At 53.1% G+C, this 27,242-nt stretch overlaps 1 protein-coding gene across 1 annotated transcript in view; it reads left to right on the plus strand.

The window, feature by feature from the left end:
- Positions 1–17,881, plus strand: part of CACNG2 (calcium voltage-gated channel auxiliary subunit gamma 2) — a 109,655-nt gene extending 91,774 nt beyond the window's left edge. The window contains exons 2-4 of the mRNA XM_004743140.2: positions 3,698–3,781; positions 15,984–16,124; positions 17,152–17,881. Of these exons, the coding sequence (XP_004743197.1) occupies positions 3,698–3,781; positions 15,984–16,124; positions 17,152–17,687 (761 nt within the window). The 3' untranslated portion in view covers positions 17,688–17,881. The remainder of the gene's footprint in view (positions 1–3,697; positions 3,782–15,983; positions 16,125–17,151) is intronic.
- Positions 17,882–27,242: the final 9,361 nt, after the last annotated feature.

Here is a 27,242-nt window from a genome sequence, read left to right on the forward strand (position 1 = left end):
ACCCAGTTAGTTCATGGACTTATCCTTGACCCTGACATGACCAATCACCACACCCCTCTACAGTCTCAGTCCTCAGCATCCACTTTCTGACTCCCACGCCCCAGACTTCCAACTCATTCCCATGAGCCTCCCGCTCCCACAGTTCCTTGACCTCCCACCCAGGCTTCTAATGCATTGACCCCAGCACTCTCCCCTGCCCCCTTCCCCAGCTGAAAGCCTGGCCCATCTTCATAACCACTACCTCCCCCACCGCTGCTCTCGTGCTCATCCCACAGACCCCCACCCTGGTTAAAGGCCACCCCTCCAGCCAGACTCAGCCACACCCTAAATGTAGCCTGAGAAAACCACAGAATCTGAAAGGGACCTTCAAGGCCAGACACACGTGCTTCATGTCTTGGGCGTGGTCCATTCTTTCTCCCCGTCTCAGGAAGAAAAACCGCACTCCCTTCCTCCATTCTCAAATCTGCAACCCTGACTTCCCTTGCTTGTGCTCCAGTAATGGTCCTGCTTCCCATCTCATGGATGGGAAATGGAAAATGGAACCAACCAGAAGAGAAGTGTCAGGGTTCTCACCATGTCTACTCATCCCAGCAGATGCTCCCACAGGTGGCGCCTTCCCTTCTGCTACAGCAGACACACCACCCTCTACCCCATATGATGCCACCCTCGCCCGTGTCCTGGACCTCATCCCCTCTCTCATTGTTCCTGCATCACCCATCACCCCTCCTCTCTCAGGCCATCACATCTTGCCTCTCTACTAGAACATTCCCACCAGCATCACCCACCTTAACATTTCCCCCCAGCACAGAAAGGACAGCAGAACAGCAGTCACCCCACTAGCACAGTGCAAGGGGGATAGAGGAAGGTTGAGGAAAGGAGATGACCAAGGATGTGGTGGAAGCTCAGGCAGCCGGACCAGCGTGTGCAAAGGTCCTGTGGCAGGAGGGAGCATCCGTACAGGCCCGCCGAGATGGCATGTGTGCCGACAGGGAGGTAGGTGGGAAATAAGGCCAGAGAGAGGTCAGGGTCAGACCTCTTGAAGACACAGAGCTTTCCCTAGAGCCCTAAGAAACTGCTGAGTGTTTCAAGCTAGAAATGGCTTGATCAGATTTGCACTATGATTACTCTGTAAAGACGGATAGGAGTGGGTGTAAAATGACCAGTGGGGAGGCCACGGCCGTCACGTAGGGAAGCCAGGACGGTGGCCTGGCCGTGGGTGTTGCTGCCAATGGAGAGAAACCGAACTGACCGTTTTGAGAGCTACTGAGCGCTAATGCAGACAAGACGTCCTGAGGGATGGAGCCTGTAGCGAGGATGAAGAGAGGTCAGCGGTGACAACTGGGCTCAGGCTGGCAGAGGCAGCAAAGGAGAGGCATTCCCTGAGCTGGTTAGTGCCTCCGGAAGGCCAGGCTTGAGGGAGAAAGATCCCGAGTTCAGATCTAGACATGCTGAATATACAGTGCCTATAACACATCTACCAGGACGCATCAGAGAGGCAGGTGGATACCAAGGCTGCGGGTGACTTTGCACAGCCTCCCCATAGCGTCTCTCGGGTCCTTCCTCTGCCCTGGGCCCCCCACTGGGAGCCCAGGGTCTAAGAATGATGGGGCATCGTTCACACAAACAAGCAGGCAGGGTGCAGGGGAGCGGGTATGCGTGTGGGAGAGAGAAGTGGAGAGGAGTGGAGGGACCATTCACGAGCCCTCCCCCACCCCCATCCCTGATCAGTGAGGAGCCTCGGAGCACGTGAGCACCGCAATCTCAAAAGATGCCCGGCACTGGGTGGGCACTGACGAAATATTTGTCAGATTGAATTGCGAGAAAATGAAAGTGCTTCGCAAATACACCGATTTGTAATTTGAACAATAGGGAGGTTATTTGATCCTCTTAGCAGCGGATACAAAGACTTCTCAGGAGAGAAGGGTGTGTGGTGGGGACCTAGGGAAGAAGTCCTAGAGGGAGCCCAGACCTCTTGTGAATTCCTGAGGATACCCCCAGAACTCTTGGACAGGAGGCAAGCCCCAGGGGAGAGTTTCAAGTGAACCCCTAGGCTCCTGAGACCCACGAAGCTTCAGAAAGTCCCCATGAGCTCTGAGGAATGGTTTTCTCTTGCAGAAGTCAGGAAAGGAGGTGAATTTGGTGCAGAGACAGCGAATGGGGAGTCAACCAACTTCTCTGTAACATGTAATAGCTAGAAATGTCTCAAATGCCTATCTTTATGAGTACACCTGTATCCTATATAAGCAGGGGCATATATATAAGAATGCCTTAAAATTCCTAAATAAGATCTATAGGACACAAGGAAACCTACTTTACAGGATCTGAAGGCTTAGGACTCTACGGGAAATTAAATTGCTAACACATACCGAGGACTGTATTAATTAGGTTATATTAGCTCCTGTCACAGAACAATCCCAAATGTCAGTGGCTAAATATAGTCTGTGTCCAAGTGTCCCTCACAAGGATGCCCCCAAGCACTTTTCCCGACGTGCCAGCCACTGCACTGAGCACTTTCCCGGCGTTCACTCTTTAATCCCCATGACAGGCGAAGGGAGAACTCTGATCTCCACCTTTCAGATGAGGGAACAGGGGTCTCTGTGATGCCGAGCTAGACCCAGGCAGCCCAGCTGCGGTTGCTGCCACAGGTCGGTTATTTGCAAGAAAGTTCGCCGACATGGGCTGTAGCTGGGCTGGTACCGGGGTACAACGGTGTGTGAAACAGATGGAAGTTTCTGCTGTCCCTAAACGGACCCGCTCGTTCGCAAGCCCTATTCCACGCATCTGTCCTTAAAAAGATTGCATTGCATTCAATGGTTCACTTTTGGTCGCTGGTGGGAGGCAGTGGGGGGGTGGGTAGCTGTGACGTTGTGTTTTTACCTGGCCGCTGCTCACCTTCTCAGCCAGCACCCCAGGAAAGATTTAGAGTCCACAGGCCTTCCTCTGAGCATCATTTGAGCCCTGCTTCCATCATTTCCTGGCCACGAGCACTTACTCCCACCAAGAAACCTCCATGAGCCTCAGTTTCTTCATCTGTACAATGCAGGAGAGAATACCCCACTCACAGGCCTGCAGCAGAGCCCAGCTGAGTTGTATAGTTCAAGGGCCTGGCCGAGGTCCCAGCCCCCAGGGTGGTTCCACCTCCTCCCTGCCCCCACCCTGGAGCATTTCAGCGCAGCGGGGGGCTGGGCACAGAGCATCCCAGTCACTGCTGATGGGGAGGTGCTTCTGCAAACTCACTGAAGGGCCGTGGGAACGTTTGCCATCCTCCATGTGGGGTCTGCCTTCTTTGCAGAGCGATCTGCTGTCTGGCATGCAAAATGCGAGGTGACTCCCAGCCAAGCGGGGGCACAGAGGTGGGTGGACTGACCCGTTCATCAGCCTCCTCGGCGGCAGTCCCCAGCCCGGAGCCAAACCTCTGCTGCCTGTCAAGCTTCCGCTAATCTTCATAAGCCTCAGTGCAGCGATGGAAGGCCGGGTTTTGAAGTCTTAGGCCTTAGATCCTCTCCACGGCACCGCGGGTGTGTGTGTTTTGATTCACCAGGCAGATGTCCAAACAGACAAAGCGATACCTGCCTTCAGGGGCCTGGGAGAGGGCTGAGCCAGCTTCAGAAGCGCTAGAAGTCAGCACGAGGCCAGTGGGCGCTGAGCCCCTGGAAACTCTGATGTTTCAAGTGTCCTCTCTCCTCTTGTTTTCCAGGGAACTTCAAAGGTCTCTGCAAGCAAATCGATCACTTCCCAGAGGATGCAGATTACGAAGCTGACACAGCAGAATATTTCCTTCGTGAGTGCATGCAATTTTTTCTCCCTTCTGGGGGTGGGTCCTGTCCATCCCAACCTCCAGGAGCACTGAAGGCCAGGATTACCTAGAGATCCCTGTCTCAGCAGAGGGCAGGAAAAAGTTGAGCCTCCCTCCTTTCCTCCTGTCCAGAGACCGAAACGTCATGCATGCTGTTTCCTCTGCCTACAACACTAGTCCCACCCCCTTTGTCTGATAAACAACTACCCATCTTCCAGGTCACAGGCTGAAACACCACCTCCTACAGGAAGCCCTCGGTGCCCTTGAATGGGTTCCCAAAGCACAGCACCTTTGTCATGCTGTGGGGTCCTTGTCTATTTGTGTAAACATCTCCCTGGCAGTCCTGCTGATTCTGTGAGGACATGCGCTCCCCCCCTTATCTTGTCCACTTGTTCCTATTCCCAGTGCAGGGCCCCACACATAATGAGGCTCAGTAAATATTTCTTGAATAACTGAAGGAAGAAACTCGTCAGGCAGTGTCTGATTGGAACTTCTCCCGAGACAATAAGTGAGATTTACATTTTCCCCCAACAACCAAGTCAAAATCCTGAAGTAATAGCTGTGACCTTAAATCTACCTGAGGCGTATTGAGTCCCAAAGAGAATTTCTCAAGAATCAGCAAAAACTAACACGGTAAAATGCTCCCTGAGAAAGGGATTTCCAGGAGAGGCTGATGGTCCTTGATGCCTGGGACAGCAAAGCCACCTGAGCAGAAGTGGTTGAAAGCTCGGCTCCGGGCTCTCAGGAGGCTCTTCTAGAAGAGGTTTGCTCTCTTCCCAGGAGCGTGCCCACCTTCGGCCCCCAGTGCCCTTCCCAGCGGCTCAGAGCCCACTACTGCCTCCCTCCCATCCCCCACAGCAGAATGGCTAGCATCACTCTCCGATCACTTTTATGGAAAGTGTAGGAGGCATTTCATTACATGGATCACCCTGTCTCTTTCAATAACTACTCCTCACATCAAAGCCAACTCCCGGGTCAGCCTGGAATCAACCTGGTTTCATTGAAAAGCGCCCGGAACATGAAGTCAGCCGGGCAGCAAGGAGGAGAAAGGAAGGGAACACGATGTAATTTATAGATTTCTTTTTAAAGGGAGAAAACTATCTTACAATGCTCATCATTTCCTTTTATGAGTTCCCAAGAGACACTGCTCTTAAATGGAATTCCTAAAAGACCGTTTGATCATCCTTCTCCCTTACCGTGTTGGGGTTCTTGAAGGAGCCGGGGGCAGGGCGGGGGTGACATAAAGGCAGCCTGAGACTGACTCTGGGCCAGAGCCCGTGCTCAGGGCTGGGGACATCGAGGGGAAAGAATGGCGCGCTGTCCAGGGCCCCAGGCAGGGAAACAGCTGGCCTTGGGAGACAGGCCATGGCACAGATGTAGCCAGCTGGTGCAGGTTCAAGTGGGGGACCAGAGCTGAGTCTCACGCCGGAAGCCCTCACGGTTGGCCACTGTGAGGATGTAATACTGAATCAGCTAGATACAAAGGGCTGGGGGTGGGAACTTTGTCTCTTTCGTGGCTGCCTTGAACAGCTTCTAGAATAGAACAGGTGCTCCATAAATGTTATCTGTTAACCAACGGGCATATATAGGATTCCTCAGTGACTATTTCTACCTATTCTATACCTCCATCTCTTTATTATTATTATTTTTAAAGATTTCATTTATTTATTTGACAGACAGAGATCACAAGTGGGCAGAGAAGCAGGCAGAGAGAGAGGAGGAAGCAGGCTCCCTGTCCAGCCGACAGCCCGATGCGGGGCTGGATCCCAGGACCCTGGGATCACGACCCGAGCCCAAGGCAGAGGCCTTAACCCACTGAGCCACCCAGGCGCCCCCATCTCTTTATTATTAAAGAGAGAAGAGCTCAGAGTGTCTGGTTCACTTGACATCCCTGGACAAAAGACTGGAACTGGTGGTGTTAACAAGGCAGGATTCCAAGGCTCTGACTTAAGCTTACTTAATCCAACAGTACTTTTTTGAGTATTTGTTAGAAGAGTTGGCAAAGTTTTTCTATAAAGGGCCAGATAGTAAATATATTAGGCTTTGTGGGACGTAAAAGCCTCTGTCCCAACTACCCAAGGCTATCCTTGAGTATAGACAGATACTCCAAGGAAACCGAACTTTATTTACAAAAACAGACAGCAGGCTTCATTTGGCATGGTTTGCTGACCTTGATATATAATATGCTAATCTCAGGCCAAGCAACAAACGTCATTTTTGAAAGTTGCAGGATGTGAGTTCCTATCATTCTCTAGCAGATTCTAATCCTAATTAGAATCTCTCATTTTTACTAAGCTCTAACCTGGTTACCTAGAGAAGCTAGAAGGCACCAGCCCCACTGAAGTGGGAGGAGCTAAGGCCCAGGGAGGTGGATGGAATTTCTCCCAGAGGTGGGAGCACTTCTCCCTTAGGGAGGTGGGTGGTGCTGTGCCTGGAGGTGGGCGGGACTGCCGCCGGTGGGCAGGGCCTGAGCCCGCTGCCACTTCGGGTCTGTTACACCCATGCTCACTGCCAGCCTGCCACGTAGGAGGGCAGGAGAGGGGCTCACTGCCTAGAAACAGGCCCAGGAAGGTACCATGTATGGCATGACAGACAGGGTTAGAGGGAAGTATGTGGTGCTGAGGGAGCCTGGCTCCTAACCCAAGCCAGAGATCATTCCAGAAGGCATGAGACTTGGCCTCTAGCAGCATTGGCTCATTTACTAATGAGACATTCACTAAGCACTCACTCCATCCAGGGCACTGTTGTCTTGGTACAGGGGATCCAAGGATGAAACAAAACAAAGTTGGCACCTCTGTGAGCCTGAATGTTCCAGGGGGAGGAAGCAAGCAGTGAGCGGAGGCACAACCAACCCCCTGAGACAGTTTCAGAGCTGGGAGGGGGCCGGCGGAGGGCAGCGGGGTGGGAGGGGGGTATTCCTTAGATGTAGGACAGCTTCTCTAAATGAAGAAAAGGAAGGAGCTAAGAGAATTGGGGGGGGGGGGGAAGCACACCCCTGAGTAGAGACTGGCAAGAGCAAAGGCCTTATGAAGGCAGGGCGGAGGTCAGGTGTGTAGGGGTCGGGAGGGCGGCTGGCCCGGCTGAGCCCAGGGCAAGAATGGAGGGCATCCCACAGCATGAGGTCAGACAGGTAGAAGAAGAGCCCAGTCATGTCGGGAAAAATCGGATCTCATTCTAAGTGTGATGGGAACCATGAGCAGGGGACACTGATTTGGAAAGTCAATTCTGGCTGCTGGCGGGGGGGGGGGGCGCCTAGAAGGCCAGCGGGGCGCTCTTGCAAACATCCTGGACATCCTGATGAGAAGCTATGGCTGCTGGACCAGACTTTTAGCTGTGGGGATGGTGAAAAGTAAGGGGCTGTTTGGAAGACAAGGCTGAGAGGAGTGGCGTGGCCATGCCACATGGGGTGGGCCCCGGACAGGACCCTACTGGGTTTCCAAAGGACAGCAGAGGACCATGAGGAGGGATAGGGTAGGGGCAGATGACCTAAGAGGGTGGAAAGGGGCTCAACAAAGAGAGACCCTCTGGCTTTGGCCGTTCACACCCAGCCTGCTTCAGACTCAGAGGGCCAGTAGGGCACGCAGGGTGGACCCCAGAAAGACGGCTGGAGCTCCTGCTCCTACGGAGGTCAGGGACACAGTCTTCCGGACCCTGCTCAACCAAAGGGCAGGATCTGTTCAGAGTCTGACACAGGGCCAGCCCCCTTCTAGAATGGACAGAGGCCTGACTATGTGGGATTGTGGCCTTGCCTGGCAGAGCCAGTTCCCAAAAAACCCTCTGAGTGTCTTCTGCTCAGCTCTCTCGGGTTGGTACTCCAGATGCCAGAAAAGATCTGAGCCACCCAACAGCCGTGGGTCCTTTTTGGCTGCAGACAAAATAAAGACCTGGCCCTCGTGGCACTTGCAACCGATGATAAATGAAAGGGGCAAGTTAATGATATAGTCTGTTAAACCATGAGGAGTGATATGGAGAAAATCCAGCAAGAAAGGGGGGGTTAGGAAATTCTGGGGTAGGGGTGGGGGCTAATAAAATCCTTCTTGTGAAGTTTGAGTAAAGATCTGAAGGAGGTGAGAGGGAGCCATGTGGAAAACCAAGGGAAGAATGTTCCAGGCAAAGGGAAGAGCAAGTGCAAAGGTCCTGAGACGGGAGCATGCCCAGAATGTTTGAGGAAGGGGTCTGAAGCCAGAAAGACGAGAATAGAGTAAGCAAGGCGGGGGGGGGGCAAGAAAAAGCCCATGCAGAGAGGCCCAGGGGCCCCTGGGGGTCATGGAAAGGGCTTGGTATTGCAGAAAGCCATTGGAGGGTCTAGGCAGAGCAGTGAACACCATCTCACGTTCTACAGGACCCTCTGGTTGCTACGCTCACAGGAGACTAAAACAGGGCAAGGGCAGAAGCAGGCAGAAGAGTTAGGAGCCTGCTGGTGATAATTTAGACAAGAGAAGGTGTCCTGAACCAAGGTAGAAGCAGTGGAGGAGGAGGGAAGGGGTCAGAGCTGGAAACCATTCCCAAGGACCCGCAGAGAGGATTTCCAGAAAGGCTGTATGTATTTACCAGGGAAGGAGGAGTCAGGGTTTGAGCCCAAGGCTGGGTTTGGGGAGACTGGGAAGCTGAGTGTCGGGTGCCTTAAGTCCGAGAGGCCTGTGGGACTCTCTGGGGAGATGCCCTGGAGTCTGGGACTCTGGGGACAGGTCCGGCCCCGGCAGGAGCGCGCAGTTGTCAGCAGGTAGATGAGATCTAAAGCCAGGACACTTGATGAATGAAGGCAGGGGTGCAGAGAAGAGGGGCAGGGTCTGAGCCCCAGGAAGCCAAGGCTCAGAGACCAGGAAGCTGGGAAAGGCCCAGGGAAGGAGGCTGAGGAGGGAGGCTGAGGTGGTCCGGGTCATCCCTACCATCCTCATTCCACCGGCTGGACTGAAGATCTAGAGCAGAGCGGGAAGGAGAGAATGCCAGAAGGACATGGCTGGTCAGGAATGCAGAGCTCATCTCCTGGGGTGGCAAAGAAAGCGGGGCTCACTTGCTCTCAAGCCATCATGCCAGGCTTTGGACATTGTCCAGTGCCTCATGAGGGACCTGGCAGAAGTAAGGCACCTAATCAATATCTGATAGAATGAATGAATGAATGAATGAATGCTCTTACCCCCCCCATATGCCCCCTTAGGTATTTGAGGAGTTCCACAGCTTGTCCTGAACCACGGAGTCCGGGGGCTTTCTAGTGACAGGCGGTGGTCACAGCATGGGCCTCCTGACATCTGGGCCCCACAAAGGTGTGGCCAGTGCACCCCTCACCCCCCCGTCACTAGTTTACCCAAGACAAATGATGACCAGACCTGTTTTCCCCAGCAAGCTTTGGGGGGCCACCGATGTGTCCTCGCTGGTGCTCCCCGTCCTTATCCCTCCTTACCAAAGCTGGAGTGTGGGTGAAGACAGAGGCCGTGGTGACCCGGGTGTGACTTCCTTTGTGTGTCTGTTTTTGTGCACGAGGGGGTGAGTCTGTGCTTTGTTCTGTGTCTGCTGGTACCTGTGTGTCCACGCATGTGAGCGTCTGTCTGAACTAAGTGCCTATGCCCTTGTGTCTGCTAGTGTGTCTGTGGGTCGCTGCAGGGTGTGTGTGTGTGTGTGTGTGTGTGTGTGTGTATTTCTCCGCGGTCACAGTGTGATTTGGAAACATCTGAAGCTGCCACCCACACTCACTCACATCCACAGAACCAGAGCAAACGGGTCTCCAAACAGGGCTGACCTCCTACACGCCACACATGGTGACATCCTCAATTCGGTCCTGGTTTACTTCTTTAAGTGCTGGTTACACCTGGTGGGCTGACTTCAGCACCTTCTCCTGACTCACAACCTGCACTGGGATAACTACCAGCCCAGAGAACCCCGCGCCCCTCAAGAAATTACACAGGTCCCTTCTGCCACCATGAGAACTAGCATTTGCTGGCACTCAGCCAGACAGGCCACTGTTGTAATTGCTTAAAGTGTGTTGATTCCTGATTCCTCATCATGGGCTATGAGCTGGGTGTGCTCACGATCACCCTACAGCAGGGGGACAACCAAGGCTCAGAGGGCAGACAGCATAGTCAAGGGAGGCACGCAGGCCGCCTCCATCCTGAGCTGGTGCCGCCGATCGGCCACCTTGGGGACAATAGGGAACGGGGCAGCCTCTGGAGCCTGCATAGAGGGAAGCTCCCGGAGCTTCCAGAATTCTTTTCCAATGTCATTCTCTACAGCACACTTGACTACTTTAGACATTGTCTGCGTTCCCCTTCATGACACCCTGGGAGCTAGGTCTGGTTGGGGTCTCCGTGGCGCAGACAAGCAAAGGAAGACACAGAGGCCACACTGCCAGTGGGAGGCATGGGGGGACTGGGCTGGGGCCCCAAGGAGGCCACATGTGGAGTCCAGACCCTTAACCACCACTCTCGACTCTCTCCCTTCCCTCATCCGCTGTCTTGTCCTTCCTCTTCCTCCTTCCCCGAGGAGGGTCTCCTCCAGAACACACTCTCTCCCCCTCTTCACCCTCTCTTTCACATTCATATGTGCATCTCGCGCATACATCTGTGGTCTTGGCCACCTCCTCCAGCACAGCACGGAGGGAAGCGACGTCGGAGAAAAGCCCAAGAGCTTAAAAGGTTCTCCTGGGCCACTGCTGGGTGATCCTGTCCTTCAAGAAGGCACCAAATCCCAGGGGAATAACAAACTTCAAGAGTTGAGCACTGGCCCCCGGAACTAGGGAGCACACCCTCCATGCACCTGGGAATGACAACCATTCTGATCAAAGGACTACATAAGACAGTGCCCTGGCCTGGCTGAGTGGCCCCTGAGGGGACGTCTGGGGTGTAGAGGACCCTCAGAAACAGACATCACCTGGAAATCATCTAATCCAGACAAGGAAGTGGAAGCCAGTCACCCCCACGTGATTTGCACAAGCTCTTCCTGAGCTGTCTCTAAACCCTGCAGTCCCTCAAGCCCCAAAGCTAGCCCTCTCACTCGTCCATGGCCAGGGTCTCCCGTGCTCACCTCTGTGTCTATGATCCTTCATTTACAGCTTCAGCCCAGACCGTGCCTCTGTGCCCCAAGCCCACATGTCCACCCATGAACCACAACCTCCCCCGCAATGCCCCGCCAGCCTGGCCTTGGCCCACCTCATTTCCTTTAGAGCTCCCCAAACCCTCCAGGGACTCTCTGTGACCCAGTGCCTTCCAGTTCCCTGAGCAAGGATCCTTCCTCCAGCCCGGCTCACACTGCTTCCTTTCCCTGCCTCTCTTCTGCCCTGTCAGCTTCTCCTTATCCATCAGATGCCAACTCCAACATCACTCCCTCCGGGAAGCCCTCCTTGATCTTGTGAGCTCAGAATAGGGTCCAAGGGGCAGGAGGCACAGGCCTGAGAGCAGGGGAGTGCAGTGGTCAGACACCCAGACCCTGGAGGCAGACTGTGTGGGTTCACAAACCAGCTTCCCTACTTCCTTGCTGGGTGGACTCAGACGATTGGCTTAACCTCTCTGTGCCTCGGTTTTAGCTGCTGTAGGAAGGGGGAATTCCAATACTTACTTGGCAGAGTTGTAATGAGAACTGATGAATTAATATATATACAACGCTTAAAATAGTCCTAGTGTACATTAAAGACTGGATTATTATTATCTGGTGACATATCTATATCTCCTTCACAAGAACCTAAGCCCCATAAGGACAAGAACCAGGCCTGTCTGTGAACCCCCAGGTCTCCCACACCCAGCCTGGAAACCCGTTCCGTGGTAGACACTCAGTCTGTATTTATTCACCAGGCTCGCAGCTAGTCAAGGCCAAGCCCCTCCCTACGCTGGACCACACGGCCTTTCCCCGGGACACCATACTACATTCTCAACCAGGAAGGGCCACACTGCAGCTAGTAGGCCAAATCTGGCCCACCAACTGTTTTTGCAAATAAAGTTTTTTTTTTTTTTTTTTTAAAGATTTTATTTATTTACTTGTCAGAGATAGAGAGAGAGAGAGGGGAGCCTGCTTCTCCCTCTGCCTCTGTCTGCAAATAAAGTTTTATTGGAAAAGAACCGCACTCATTTGTTTACAGATTGCCTAAGGCTGTTTTCATGCTGCAACAGCTGAGTTGGGTAGCTGTAATAGAGAGCATATGGCCAGCAAAACCAGAAATATCTACCATCCGCCCTTTTCCAGAAAAAGTTTGCCAATACCTGCTTCAGGTATTTGCCATCTCCATGAGGCCAAGGCCATGGCTTCGTGGGTTTTGTCTGAGGTTTCAGTGGGTTTGTCCACATGCCAGGATGGGGTCTGGCACGCAGGAAGAGCTCCGTAAATGTTGGTAGGTACTGCATAGTCCCATATGCTTAGTCGTAGGAGATCAATAAATATTTATTCATGAGATAAATCTGATACCTTCTGCTCCTCATGAGAGATTTCAGCACTAAAACCACACCAGCTTCAGTGGGAATCAAGACGATTCATGGGGAAGTAGGGTCTGGAGGATGGAGGGGAAACAATAGAAGTCAGGAATATCACACCTTTGACTGTACACTTGCCAGGACAGAACAAGGACTGGTAAGATCCAATTTGATCTCGACAACAGCGCTTGTCAAACTTTCATGTGCATATGACTTGGGTTACACACTTTTGTTAAAATGTAGATTCTGGGGCACCTGGGTGGCTCAGTGGGTTAAGTCTCTGCCTTCGGCTCCGGTCATGATCCCAGGGTCCTGGGTTTGAGCCCCGAATCGGGCTCTCTGCTCAGCAGGGAGCCTGCTTCCCCCCTCTCTCTGCCTGCCTCTCTGCCTACTTGTGATCTCTCTCTCTCAAATAAATAAAAATCTTAAAATGTAGAGTCTAACAGCTGCCAAGTGAGGCCTGAGACTCTGTAGTTCTAACAAGCTTCCCAAGATGCTGGCCCTCCAACTGTCCCTCAAGCAGCAAAGGGGCCTTACATCCCCTTTTGCTGGATGGGTGGGTTCCTTTTCCCATTCTGCAGTGTGCACAAACAGACCCAGAGAGGTAAAGACCCTTGCCCACGGCCATGCTGTGAGGCAGTGACAAAGCCAGGGCAAGAACTCCTGTGCAACTAACCCCCCCATCCTCACTCTGCCTAGGACACTGCCCAGCCAGAAAGACCACCTTCGAGAAACTTCTCTAACGTGGGAGTCCCGGCTTGCTCTGAAGTCCCTCCATGCCCAGCCTGAATTTGGGTCCTGCAAACATAGCCTCCCTAGGCATGGCACAATTTACCGGCTGTCCCCTGTCACCTTCATCCTGGGCAAACCTCGTCCAAGAGAGGCTGGTGTTTGGGGTGGCCCTGCTGCACCAGAGAGGTTACTGTCCACATGGCCCACTGGCTACCCTGTCCTAGAACACATCGTAAACTGCCCGGGACCTTCTGAAGTGGTCCCATTGCTCTCTGCTGGTTACAACACAGGAGACCTCCCGCTCCAGCCTCCTATCTTGTCTTTGCACACGTGTACATGCGCACGCGCACATACACACGGCTGCGCACACAGCGTCCCAGCTCCCTCCGCAGCTGGCGCTCCTTCTTTCTGCCGTCTGCAAGGCTAAGTTGGGATATCCGGGCTCTGCCGGCAGGCTGAGCTAACACCATCAGGCCCCTGCTGCCTGGGAGGCATTGGCTCCGAGGGTGCAGCCTGGGTTTGCCAAATGTGGGCATACGGTGGGCAGGAAGCGCCTGCTTTCTCAGAGGGGAAAGACTGGAGAGCTTCCTCCTCCGCTCTGCTCCTCTGAACCACTGCTGCTGCCCCTCGGAAGTCACACCAACCCATCTTTCCTCCTTTCTGCTGTCACCTCCCATTCCCAGCTGGCCAGAAATCACAGGCACACGGAGAGGGCAGAAGCATGAGAAATCATCTAAAGGTCCACACCCACTTTTACACATGAGGAAACCAGAGAGGGCGAGGTACCTGCCTCAGCCACACAGCAAGTGAGTGGCACAGCTGGGACCCCAAAGCCAGATCCCTGGACTCTGTAGCACCCTTCCCAGGCTCCTCGAAAACCCCATAGGGAGAGTACAGGGTGGTCCAAAATTGGGACTGAGCTGAGCTTGAATCCTGACTCAGGAGCTGGGCTGCCTTGGGCAAGTAACTTTGCCTCTCTGAACTTCGCTTTCTTGTCTGTAAACTAGGGCTAAAAAAAAAAAACACAGCCCCCCAGGGCTGGTATGAGGATTAAATTAGAGAATGTACGTTACGTACTCATTCAGGACTCGACACAGAGTAGGTGCTTGTCAAAGATTCTCTCTTCTCTCCTGAGTCTTCAGTCAACTCTCCTATCCCCATGTGCTTATGAAGATGAAGACTCGAACAGTACGGAGTGTGCACGTCCAGGCACCATGTATGCGTATAGGAGGATCACGATGGGGACACAACCATTGTCTTAAAGTGGGTTGCAGGTGGAGATCTGGGGGGAGGCGGCCCAACCCTGCCTGAAGGAGAGGGGAGCCCAATGGCCCAGTAACCCAGCTGCGTCCCCTGCACGCTTCATTCTTCAGTCCCTAGTTCAAGCTCACCCTTCTTCAAGCCCCCTAAAATAACCCATTCACCCCACAGCATCAGAAAGCGGTGTAGACTTCCTGAAGTTGCCGGGGGGAAGAGAGAGGAGGAGTTTTACGTGACACATCAAAGCGAACTGCCTAAAATCCTCTTGGAAAAATTCCTCAAGTTCTATATAGAACTTCCTCAAGTTCTCCAAAACACATCCCCAGCGAACCAACCCCACCCCCCTCCCCAGGGGGGTTGAGCCAAGGGGCCCTAAACCTCCTCAGAAGCCACTTAAACAACCCAAATATGTAAAGAAAACTTCCTTTCCCTCCCAGCAACTGCCTCCCTCCTGCCTGGCCCACAGCTCGCAGGAAAGGGACTCAAGGTCCTGGGGTCAGCGCCGCCTTATTTGAATCTGGAGAGAAAGACTATTGTACTCTCCAGAGACACTTTGTGGGGGACCCGGAGCTTCTGGGTCCCCATAGGGACACTGCGCCCCACATCCACCCCCTGCCGGCCTGGCCTGCCCCTCCCCCCTTCCACCCTCGGCCATCTGCGTCCCTCTGCCCTCCCGGTCCTCCCACACGCAGAAGTAAAATGTTCCCGAGGGTGTTCTTTTCTTGTGCCTGTTTGTCGGTCCTTCCTTCTCACCTTATCCTGAAGGCGTTTTTTTTCTTTTTTCTTTTTGTTTTTCCCTTGTCCTTTTCTCGGCAATATGTCTGCTTCTTTCTCTGTCTGGACTTCCTCCCCACAAATATGCACTCAATGAGCCTGCACTGGGGACCTACAGTGTCTCCAGCATCTACCCGAGTTGCGGGGCCAGAGAGATTAAAAAGAGAGAACTAGGGGGGAAAAAAAGAAAGAAAGAAAGAAAGAAACAGTTCTCGCCTTCATGGGACCCCACGGCTTACGGAAGCATATAGAGAAACAAGTTTTTCCTAAACTAACTATCCTTTACCCGGCGTTTACTACATGTCCCCAGAGACTTATCCAAGTGCCTTGTCAGCATCAGTTCGTTTAATCCTCATGGCAATCTGAGGAGGCTCAGCACTAAGACCATCCCCATTTTACAGATAAGAAAACTGAGGCACAGGGAGACAATTCATCCCACCCTACACAGCTAATATATGTTAAAGCCAGATTCAGATCCAGGCCGTGTGGCTCCTTCACCACGATAACACACTGCCCCAGGGGCCCCAGCACAGAGGAAGGGATGGGTCCTTTTGCTTAAAGAAGTCAGGGAAGGCACAGAGGAGGTGAGTTTGATTGAGTTTTGATGGGTGGATTGAAATCTGCTGAGTCAGAAAGAGCAGGAAAATCATTCTAGTAAGAAAGGTCAATATGTCAAAAGTCAAAAGCATGCAATGACAAGACATGGGAAGTTTGTTGTGTCTAGACCAGAGAGGACATGGGGACTAAGAGTGAGGACCAGGAGGCATGAGGCTAGAGAAGGGCCGAAGCCATGTCACATAGGGCCCCGTGGGCCTCGTGAGGCCCTGGTCTTTGGTCCTGTAGGTAGACGGGAGCGCCCGAAGGGCTGTGAGGTAAGCACTGGATTGTTCCTCCTCCCTCCCTCCCTAAGCAAACTTGACTGTGGCCCCGAGTCCACAAAACCCCCACCCCATGGGCCACTCTCTTCCCCATGCGTCCCTCTGGCTCACAGCTGTGCGGTTCTCTCTCTCCTTGACCGTGTTCCATAGGGGCTGTGAGGGCCTCGAGCATTTTCCCGATCCTGAGTGTGATTCTGCTCTTCATGGGTGGGCTCTGCATTGCAGCCAGCGAGTTCTACAAGACTCGACACAACATCATCCTGAGTGCTGGCATCTTCTTCGTGTCTGCAGGTAATGGCCTCTGAGCTGGGCAGGCCAAAGCCCGGGCATGCTTGTGGGGAGCAGGCCGAGGTGTGGGTGCTCGGCGGCTGGGAGGACTTGACAGAGACAGGGGGGGAGGGAGGTCTTGCAACGGGTCCTGTCATAGGCCGTGCTGGGGTTCCTGCCCCACAGGAATGACCAAGCCCCCCGCGGAGTCCTCTAGGAGCACCCCCAGACCCTGTCTCTCAGCTCCATGGCCCATCTCCCTTCCAGTTTATAGAAAAACGCCCAAACCCCAGGTCCTTCTCAGAATACTGGGCCTATCCTCACTGCCCTGTCCCCTCACTGTCCCCCCCCCCCCCCCCGGGAGCAGGCAAATACCTAAAACCACTGGCCTCAGCCCTGTTACAGGACAAGTCACATTGCTTCGGATGCCAGAAAAAGTCCGTGGCTCTATTTACTATACCCCCGCCCCAAACAGCTTCACATGTGCTAATTCATTTAATCTTCTACATGGCCCAGAGAGTCCTATCACCTCCCCGCCCCCCCCCCAACTTTACAGATCTGCAAACTCTGACTCAGGTCACTTTGCCAAAGGCTTTGAATCCAGGTAACTGGCTCCGGGAGCCAGTCCCAAGCCCCTGCTCTACCAGCTCAAACCTCTGTGCAGTCTTTAGAGCAAGTTACTTAACCTCTCTCCGATCCATTTCCTCATTCGCAACCCCCCAGACACACACAGCACAGCGAAGGCAGATAGCAAACACTCAATAAACAGCAGCTCTCCTGGTTACTCCGCACTGTGGTGGTAGAACGCCTCAGCCCGCCCCTAGCTTCGCTTCCATCAGCCCACCCCTCCGTGGCTCTCTCCAATGGCACGATCCAATATTAAGACCACGCTTGCCACTAGCCTTCTCCGGCACTGGCCACAAAATCCCTAGAGCCAGTAAGGCCCCTGTGGCTGTCCCTGGTCTGACACGTGCCGGGAACTAACCAACCCTCTCTCTGATCCGCCCCCCTGCCCCCCGCCCCACCCTCTCGCTCCATGTGTGCCCCGCAGGTCTAAGTAACATCATTGGCATCATAGTGTACATATCCGCCAATGCCGGGGACCCCTCCAAGAGCGACTCCAAAAAGAATAGTTACTCGTACGGCTGGTCCTTCTACTTCGGGGCCCTGTCCTTCATCATCGCCGAGATGGTCGGGGTGCTGGCCGTGCACATGTTCATCGACCGGCACAAACAGCTGCGGGCCACGGCCCGCGCCACGGACTACCTCCAGGCCTCCGCCATCACCCGCATCCCCAGCTACCGCTACCGCTACCAGCGCCGCAGCCGCTCCAGCTCCCGCTCCACCGAGCCCTCACACTCCAGGGACGCCTCCCCCGTGGGCATCAAGGGCTTCAACACCCTGCCGTCCACGGAGATCTCCATGTACACCCTCAGCAGGGACCCCCTGAAGGCCGCCACCACGCCCACCGCCACCTACAACTCCGACAGGGATAACAGCTTCCTCCAAGTCCACAACTGTATCCAGAAGGAGAACAAAGACTCTCTCCACTCCAACACAGCCAACCGCCGGACCACCCCCGTATGAAGCCCGCGGGGGGCCTGGAGCACGCCCTCAGGAGGGGCGCGCGGCCCTCCCCTCTCGCGTGGGCCCCCCGAGGTTGGGCGGGGGGCGGGGGTAGGGGGGCGGGAACCCAACCATCCATTGGAGGGGGGGAACCTTCCAAAAGCAAAAAAACAAAAAAACAAAAAAAGAGAAAAACATAACAAGTAAATTAAAAAAAAAAGAACAAACTATAAGAGGAACAAAGAAGCAAAACGACAGGAAATGTGAAAAAAAAAATATTAACCGAGGGAAAGAAAAACAAACTTAAAAAAAAAAAAAGCGAGAGAGGTTAAAAAAATTAAAAATAGAAAATAAATCTAAAAGAAAATGCATGAATTCCCATGTACCATTATTTTAACATTTAATAAAAACCAATTTAAATGAAAAAAATAAAAGGGAACCAAGATAACATTAAAGCAAAAAATGAAGAGCAGAAAGGAAGGGGGAATGTTCTCTGCACTTATCAGGGGTTTATGTTCCTTTTTGTTTTAATGCGGGCGAGTTACTTTTCTGTTCTCTTTAACCCCAAACGGGCTCTGCCTCCCTGGGCGAGTGGGGGGTGGATACTCAGGGGCCCCGGGGCCAGGTGAGCCCCTCGGTCACTGCCAGGTCCCTGGAGCCTCTGGATGGGTGCCCCAGGAACGCTGGGCAAGCTCCGAGGCTTGCAAGCCGACTCCACCCAGCATCGTTGGGGCAATTGTAGGCCTCCAGGTGACCCCAGAGTCCTTGGTCCCTCCTGTCCGAAAGGTGCCTGGAGGGGGGTGCACTTGGGGCCTGTCCAGCCCCCAAGTTCCCAGTCCTTAATGGTCCTTAACCCACTGTGATGACTTCCTAGGCCTTGAGGGAGGGGAAGGAGAGGGGATGGCTGCCGTAGGCTTGCGAGATGCCAGAACCCTGGAATCCTCAGGGTGAGCTTCTTGGGGTCACCACCCCACGCTCCTGCCCTTAAGCAGAAGATGCTCACTCCCCGGGGGGGATATAAAGCAGCTCTCCCTCCTCACCTCTCACCTCAGGGCCACCTGATGACCCTGGGGCGATGGTGGACCCCCAGACTCATAGGCCCCCCCGGCCCCCCTGGGAAGGGGGCTTATTGACCCTTTGGGGGTCCTTGGACTCACTGAAGCCCCCCTGGGGCCCAGCGGGTCCAACAACGACACTGCAAAAAGGTTTCTTTTTACAAAAGAAAAAAGGAAAAACAAGTGGTGATTTTTTTTTAATAAAAAACCACAGACTATAAATAAATGTAAATATATAATAAGTGGATTTACTTGCAAGAAAAACAGATAGTATTTTTCTTTTAATTCTTTTCCAGCTTTAAACTGTGAAATAAAACAATGGGGTGGGGTGGGGGACTTAAAATTTAGCAGGGAACTTGTAAAGAGAAAACAGAAAACAAATATACAATTCCATTAAAAAAAGAAAAAAAAAAAAACACCTGCTGGGAGAGATCAGGGCTGGGCTCAAGGGGGAGGCCCAGGAGGAAGGCCCCCGGGGGAGTGGCAGGGAAGTCGTAAGACAGAGATCTCTTCCTTATACCAGGAAGGTGCTGCTAATACGGAAGAGAGAGAGAATCACGACGGAGAACCAGGTCTATAAGAAGGAGATCGCACACCCACTCACACACACACACACACAAACACTCACAGTCCTCCAGGCCCCACGCTCATCCAATCCACCGGGATACACAGTCTAAACCTTTCCCTCCCCATACACAGTCAGAAGTAGGGTTCAGAGAACACTGACTCCTGCCTTCCAAAGCCATTGACAACAGTAACACCACTGACACACGCGCATGCGTGCGTGCACACACACACGCACACACACACACACACACATACACACCTCACTGGCATGCATGGAAAGGACCCCAATCAAAAACCCAGCTCTGGATTCTGGAATCCCTTGCTGCAGTGGCCTCTCTGGGCCTCAGTTTCCCCCATATGTAAGCATATGGATTGACCTAGATGAGCTCCAAAGGCCTATTCTTATTCTTGGTGTTGAGGACTTTAAAATCTGCCACCTGCCCAGAGGAAGATGCCAGGGATGACCGAAATAGCAGCCATCCAGCCCCCAGACATCGAGAACATTCCCAAATCATCAGTCAGCCTCTCAGCCACACACACACATACACACACACACACCCCATATGCCTCCTCACTGTGCTCCCAAACCCCTGCCCCCACATCAGATGTCAGAGCAAAAATACATACGTATGAGCAAACGTATCCTGCCATTCAGAGAAGGGGAAAGCCACCAGAGGTCCCCAAAGTCACTCTTCATTTTGTGTCCCCTTTCTTTAGTGCCATAACCCAGTCACAGAGAGTGAAGGGGGCTTCTTCGAGAGAAGAGGTCAGCTGCCAGGCCTTCCCCGCTCTCTTTGGGCGTCAGAGAAAAAGAGGATCCTCTGGGGTTGGCTGGGAGGGTTAAGGTCAAGGGGATGGCGGAGATGGCTTTACAGAGTCTGGTCGCCGGTTGAGGACCAACCCCCAAAATAAAGTTGATGCCTCAGACAAAGTCTGGGGCACCCCGTGTTGCTCCCCATTCTTCCCAGACCAACAAGGCCCAGTTCAGACAGAGAAACCCAACAGCTTTCAGCCCGGCCTGCCGGCTACTCTGCTGCAGGAGGGGACCCCCCCCCCCACCAGACCCATCGGCAGGTCTCGCACTTTGCCTCTTCCCTGATCCTGGCCCGGCCTGAAGTTCTGAAGCAGGGAGTGGTTCTGGAGGCTTTCTGGGCGCTGGCACACTCCCAGCCCCCCTTCCCATGTTTTGTGGGGGAAACGAGAGCTCTGTTTTCAATTCAGCTGCAGCGGGAACCCCAAACTCAGCCTGAGCCACAAGGCAGAGCATCTGCCCGCCCAGCCTCCAAGTGCACCGAAGGCCACACAGGCTCCAGACAGAGCACTGGCGGCCAAGGCTGGTGCGGTGGCGACCCAGCACTGGTCACTCTGGGCAGAAATCTCAGTCTCTCCCTCCCTTGCCCCACCAGCTCCCAAACCCAAACCGGAAGAGATGAAGGACTAGAGGGATGGAGAGGCCCCGAGGAGACAGTAAACAAGCGGGTGCCGTGCCAAGAGCAAAATTGGCCCCAGTTGTGGCAGAGGGTTTGGGATGGCGACCGGGGCTTCTTTCCAGGCTGAAGCCCGGGGTCCCGGGGCTGCCTGAAGAAGGCCATCTGGGTGTGGAGTGCAGCCAGCACTGCTAAGAAAGGGCTAGGGGGCCCCCCCACCAAGGGAAGGAGCGGGTAGCGGGATGCAAAGGGCGCTGCTTGCCGGGGGGACGATTGCTCACGTCCAGCTCAAACCAGTTCAAGAAACCAACCTCCGTTTTATTTTCTTGGTGGGTCCTTTTTTTTTTTTCAGACTGTTAACAGAAAAAAAAAAAAATTTTAAAAAGCAGAAAACTTAAAAAAGAAAAAAAAAAAAAAGAAAAAAATCCTGGTACATGAAATAAAGATTTTTTTTTATAGCTTGGTCCTCACGTCAGTGGATTTCTTTCATTGCTTTCCCAATCCTGGCATCCCCATTTAACACAATCCTAAAGCCGCAGATTCTGAGAGCTGGGGGATGGGAGGCTTAGAAGCCGTGCAGTAGAGTGTCCCCACTCCTCTGGTCACGAATCTCCTCTTAGGAGATAATATCCCTTAGGGATGTTTGCATACCTCCAGTGACAGGGAGCTCACCCCCCACAATAAGCAGCCCTGTCTGGGCTGGGCAGTGTTTATTCAACAGAGTCTCCTCCACAAGCTGAATTTCAATCCACGTCCTCCTTTGAATCCAGCAACACTGAACGAATGCCTTCCCTTTCCAAAACAATCATCCTTCGGATGCTTGAAGATCGCCAGCATGACGTCCTTGAGTTTCCTGTTTTAGAATAAACCAGCTCCACTCCACAGCCCAGCAACTCTCCAGGGTTTCAGTTTTTCCCATGAAAGTGTGCAGCCTGGAATGAACATGACCCTGCAGGTGTACTCAGAGGGCTCCCTGCACAGGGCTCCTCCCTGGAGAGGACTGTGGATTGGGAGACAAATGGGGGAGGGGATAAAAGGGAGTCCTGGGGATTCTCCTAACTTGGAGAGCTAGGAAAGGCAAAATGGGACGTGTCCTAGTCTGCTCAGGTTGCCATAACAACAAGCGCGCCCTAGTCTGGGGGGCTGAAAGAGCTGACATTTACTTCTCATAGTTCTGGAAGCTGGAGGTCCGGGATCAAGGAGCCGGCAGATTCCGTTCCTGGTAAGAACTCTCTTCCTGACTTACAGATGGCCACCTTCTCTCCTGTGCTCATGGGAGAGAGGGTCACTCATATAGGGTCACTAATGCCATTGTGGAAGCCCCACCCTCCTGGCCTCCTCTGACCCATGATCTCCCAAAGACCCCCACCTCCAAATATCCTCACACTGGAGGCTAGAACTTCAATATATGTATTTCAGGGGGCTGCAAACGTTCAGCCCATCACAGGAGACCAACAGTGGACATTGACACTGGCGAAAGGCCCCATTTGCAGGGCGCTAAAGAGCCAGCCCTCCGATGTCCCGCCCTGGTCTGCTCCAACTGCCAGCATCAGCTCTCTGAAAGATGGCTATTACTCCTCTCAAAACCCATCAGATACATTTAATCTAGTTCTTTTTAACTTTAAAAAAAAAATAAATGCCACATTGGAGAGGAGGGGAGGAAAGAAGGTATTTCAAAATCAAATCAAGATTTAAAAAGCAAACAGAAAAGAACTCCTCTGCCGGCAAATTGTAAAATGCTTCCTTCCTCCTTCTTCTATTGCTTTCCAGGGCCCACCTTTCCATCACCACCTTCCCGAATTTATCATCCTTAACTAGGAAGGTCAGGTGCGGAGCGTGTGACAAACAGGAAAACGGAAAGCTAACCAAAGCTTGTTTAAAAGGAAAACACGTTGTTCTGAAAAGAGAAAAGAGCTTCATCTGTCCTACTGACATCCACGATCACCGACAAAAAAAAAAAAAAAAAAAGCTTGGCGGTCTCATTCATGACAATAGCTGGGCTTCTTTGGCCTGGTTATTTTCGTATTTTCATTTGGAAAGCCAGAAGAGTGACCTGTGTGTGATCTTAGAAAGAGCCATGGTAACACACAGTGATGGGCACTGGGGAGGGTCCCAGATGTCACAACTCCTGTCCTGACATGGTCCCGGGTTTCTTCTTGAGCTCTGGAAGGTGGAGGTCCCTGGGGGGTGGGGGACACTGTGTACGATGTGGGGAGGAAGCTTAGTCATGTAAAGTTTTTCCAGGGAGATAAACACAACACCAGGCAAAGTGGGTACAAGGCAAGATTTATTAAAAACACTCTCCAGCGAAGTTTCAGGGCTCAGGAGAAGGGGAGCCAGGAAAGTTGCGCGGGAGGAGGTGGGCACCCTCGGGCGAGGTTCCGGGACTCTGGAAAGCAGAGTGGCGGAAGTCGCGCCCAAGACAGGGAGGAGGGGGCTTTTAAGGGTCTCGAGGGGAGCTCAGGGGTCTTTTGGCAAATTTCCCTTATTCGGATATCTCGCCTGCTGGTCGGGGTCCCATTGGTCCACTGGAGCCCAGGGCGGGGGTCTCAGATTCCTGCTTGGGCCTTTGTTCACCTGTCCGAGCTCAGGTCTTGTGGCGGGAACTTTCACCATCTTAAGAAGCCCTTTCTGCCAGCCCAACAAGTCATTGTACACATCTCCTTGGGGCCCAAGAGAATGGAGACCCAAGTGACACAGATGGGAGAGAAGACTATCCCACACCGCGAGACTCCAGAAAACTGCTCTGGAACCCGCCAACATTCAGAAGTCCCTTCTTCGCGCAAGTCGCCTCGGGCCACACCGCCAAGCCCCTCTACAGTCTCAAACATCTCTTCCTCCACTCTCCCCCCTAATATTTGCAGGCCCCAGGGTAGGAACACAAACGGATCCCACATAGCATAAATCTGAATATTTAACAGCTACAAAGCAAACAAACAAAACATTCAAATGTTTAATCCTTCTCTCCTGACAAACATTTCTTCACGATGACCTAAAACGCTCCGTGCGAATTCGGAAATCTCAACCACGTCGGAATCCTGTGCCCAAAAAACCGCGTGGGGCAAACCCACCCCAGCTCCTAGCCCCCAGCCCGTTCCCCTGCCCCTCCCACCCCCAGCTCCACCCAGCCGGAGCAAGGCCCCTCCCACAAAGGGGCTGCCCCGCCCCCACTGCTCAACTGCGCTCCCGCTCCAGCCGCCCCAAACCAGCACTGCTTGGCCACACCTTCAGCCGCCCCAGCCTGAGGACAGGTGGTAGCCAACCCTGGAGGCCGGCTCACGATCCTCTGGGCAGAAGTCCTCGAGGAGCAGGCACCAGAGAGAAGTCTGAGAAGCTCAGGGTGAGCACATCCCCATGGAGAGGGGCGTGGCCCAAGGAGGGCCTGAGCAAAATTCCCCAAAGCCCAATACCCGAAGCAGGGGTCCCTCTTGCCCACGTCTGGGGTCAGCACAGCCTCTCCCACCCAAAGGTTCTGACGACCTGAGGACAAGAGGCCACCGAGCTCAGAAGACCTATCTCTTCGGCAAAAACGCACGCTGGAGTCCAGAGAGAGCAAGCAACACGTCCACACCCGCACAGTGAACCGGCTCCCAGCAGGGCTCCAGGCCCCAGCCTCCCGACCCCCGCTGTCCCCAGCCACCCCTTCGGACAGAGGTTTGAAGAATCCCTTGTCCTTCTCCTGCACTCGTGCTCCAGGCTTAGAGCTCCCTCCTCGAAGTAGTGCCGACCTCCCCAAACTCCGAAAGCACTGGGAGCATCTGCAGGAGGGATGGAGGCCCAGGGAGGGAAGGCGGCTGTCTCGCGGAGTTTGTAGACCTGTCTACCAAGCAGCATCAGTCCAATCGCTGCGAACGCTGGCTGGTAGCCAACAGCCGCCTGCTCCCCTGGGGCACAGGCTCTGGGAAGATGTGTCTCTGGCCAGCTTGCTTCTCTGGGGGTCGGAGGAACTTGACCACGGGCTGGCTCCAGCGTCCATCTAGCCGTGTGCTGGGACTGCCTCCTACAGGCTCACGGGAGCCAACCCTGCATTCCCCCCAACTCTGTGTCCACAATGCCACGTGGTGGAACCTCATAAACAGCTACAAACAGAGTATTTGCACCACAGAAAGGGGCAAATGCTATAAACCAGGGACCTTTCTTTAAATAAAGAGATTATCAAACATTTACCTGCACGCCATTGCATAAAACCATAAATACAGTGCGTGCATATAGGTTCCCTTGGACACACCTTCCAGATACATCCATACCCCCCACGGTGTGTGTGCCTGTGTGTGTGCTCACTTGCATATTTTTATGCGTGTTCACACTTACACACACACGCACATGCACTTCTGGAGTTCGACCAGACACAAACACAAACATATTCCTTCAGTCCATCAGCTTTGCTGACCACATCCTCTCTTCCTAGGCCTTGTTCTTGGTCCCAAGTGTACAGACATGACAAAGATATGACAAAGATATGAGCTGTCCTGCAGGAACCGGGGCCATGAACAGGGAAACAGAGGATTGCTGAGAAGTGGGATCAAGCTGGGGCACCTGGGTGGCTCAGTGGGTTAAAGCCTCTGCCTTTGGCTCAGGTCATGATCCCAGAGTCCTGGGATCGAGCCCCGGATTCGGCTCTCCACTCGGTGGGGAGCCTGCTTCCTCCTTTCTCTCTGCCCGCCTCTCTGCCTACTTATGATTTGTCTGTCAAATGAACAAAAATAAAATCTTTAAAAAAAAAGAAAAGAAGTGGGATCAAGCCACACCAGGGCGGGGAGAGGTGTGGGAACTCCTCCAGGGCGCCGGGTGACCATAGCAGGTGCCCACAGACTCATCGGTGCACCCCCTTCCTGGTGCTGCCCTGGCCTGATTCTCAGAGACAGAACAGGACTGCTCTGATGCTTTTCATTCATTCGTTCATTTATTCATTCATTCATTCAGCTCCCATCACCTGCAGTACCTGCTCAATACTGGGGGGAGTGACCATGAAGACAGACCGGGTCCCAGCCTCCTGTAAGTCCCATTCCAGAGGGGAAGCAGGAAAATTAGCAAGTTAAGCATCAAATAATCATAGAATCACAAATTTTCATGAGGGCTACAAAGTACGTGCGTTGAGGCAATGATCTTAAAAAATAGCAGGGGTTGACCTCGCCTTTGGTCTCCTGAAACTTAGTGGCTTAAAACCGCAATAGCCATTTTTCTTATTCCTCACAATCCCATGGTTCTTTTGTGCCCCCAGGATGACGACAGGGGTGGGGGGGGCTGTGGTCATCCGGGGTCCCAGCCTCAGAAATCTCAGCAAGTCACCTCTGCTACATTCTGTCAGTCCAAAGCAAGTCTCCAGGCCAGTTCAGGGTGGGGAGGGGGGAGGAGAAACTGAGCCATCAGGCTCCACCTCCGAAGGTTAGACACTGGGACCCCTATAGGTAGAAGAGTCAGTAGAGGCTCTTGAGGATACTTTCAGCTGCAATTGGCAGGGTAAGGAGGGTGAGCCGGGCAAAAACGGGAGATGGGAGAGGAGGGAACAGCATGGGCAAAGCTCCTTTTCCTAAGGCAGAAAGAATCTGGCTGTGAGTAGACGTAAAAGATGACCCAGGTGATTATCCTGATGAACAAGGCACAAGTGACATGGGATGAGTAGAAAGAGGTGGGCAGGGGTCAGTCCTCACAGGACAGGACTTTGGATTTTATTCTAAGCACAAGGAGAGCCCCTGACCCAGGCATGACGGGGAAAATCACCACTGAGCTTTCTATGCGAAATTCACCAAGCCAGGGCTAGACAATGTAAGGGGGCAGAGAGAAGGAAGGTACATCCCTTTCCTAAATCCGTGCACCCTGGAAAGGAAAAAGAAGCAATAGGACAAAACGTACAAGCTTCCCGGCAAGCAAGGCAAGAAGGGAAACACAAGTTCCATAGCGTTCATTGTCAAAGTCAACGCTTTGGGTACAACAGAGAAGAAAGATTGTTTCTCGACCTCGAGCTCTCTGAAGAAGAGAGGAAACACACATGAAGTGACAATTAACAACTTGGAGCTAAAAGTTAAAAAGGCCAGAAGAGCAGCTCAGGCAGAACCAAGATGGAAATCTCAGCGTCCTTGGTGTCTCAGCGCAGCCATCCTCTGAAAACAGCAGGGAGTTAGAAAGGCCTGTATTTGCAGCCCAGCTTGCCCCTTCACCACCTTTGTGATGCAAGCAGGAGACCGCCTCCCAGAGCCTTTAATCTTCTCCTCCGCAGAATGGGTTTTATAATCCCTCCCTAGGATCAGCAGCCAGGATACCCCCAGGAGACCTTGAATGTGAAAGCTCCTAGCACACTGCCTAGATGTTAGATGGGGCTCAATGAAGAGTCATAATAACAAGGCAGAAGCTAGCCGGCTTTCCCTTTGTGCTGGGCATTAATTTAAACACTTTACATTTTAATGCTAACAGCAAAACTGTGAGATAGTTCCTTACTTATTAGCCCCATTTTACAAATGAGGAAATGAGCCTGGGAGAGGTTAGGACACAGGACCAAAGTCTCACAGCAGGAATATGGTGGAGCTGGG

This window comes from Mustela putorius, unplaced genomic scaffold (assembly GCF_011764305.1).
Source record: "Mustela putorius furo isolate JIRA1106 unplaced genomic scaffold, ASM1176430v1.1 tig00000738_pilon_pilon_pilon, whole genome shotgun sequence".
NCBI classification, from domain to species: domain Eukaryota; kingdom Metazoa; phylum Chordata; class Mammalia; order Carnivora; family Mustelidae; genus Mustela; species Mustela putorius.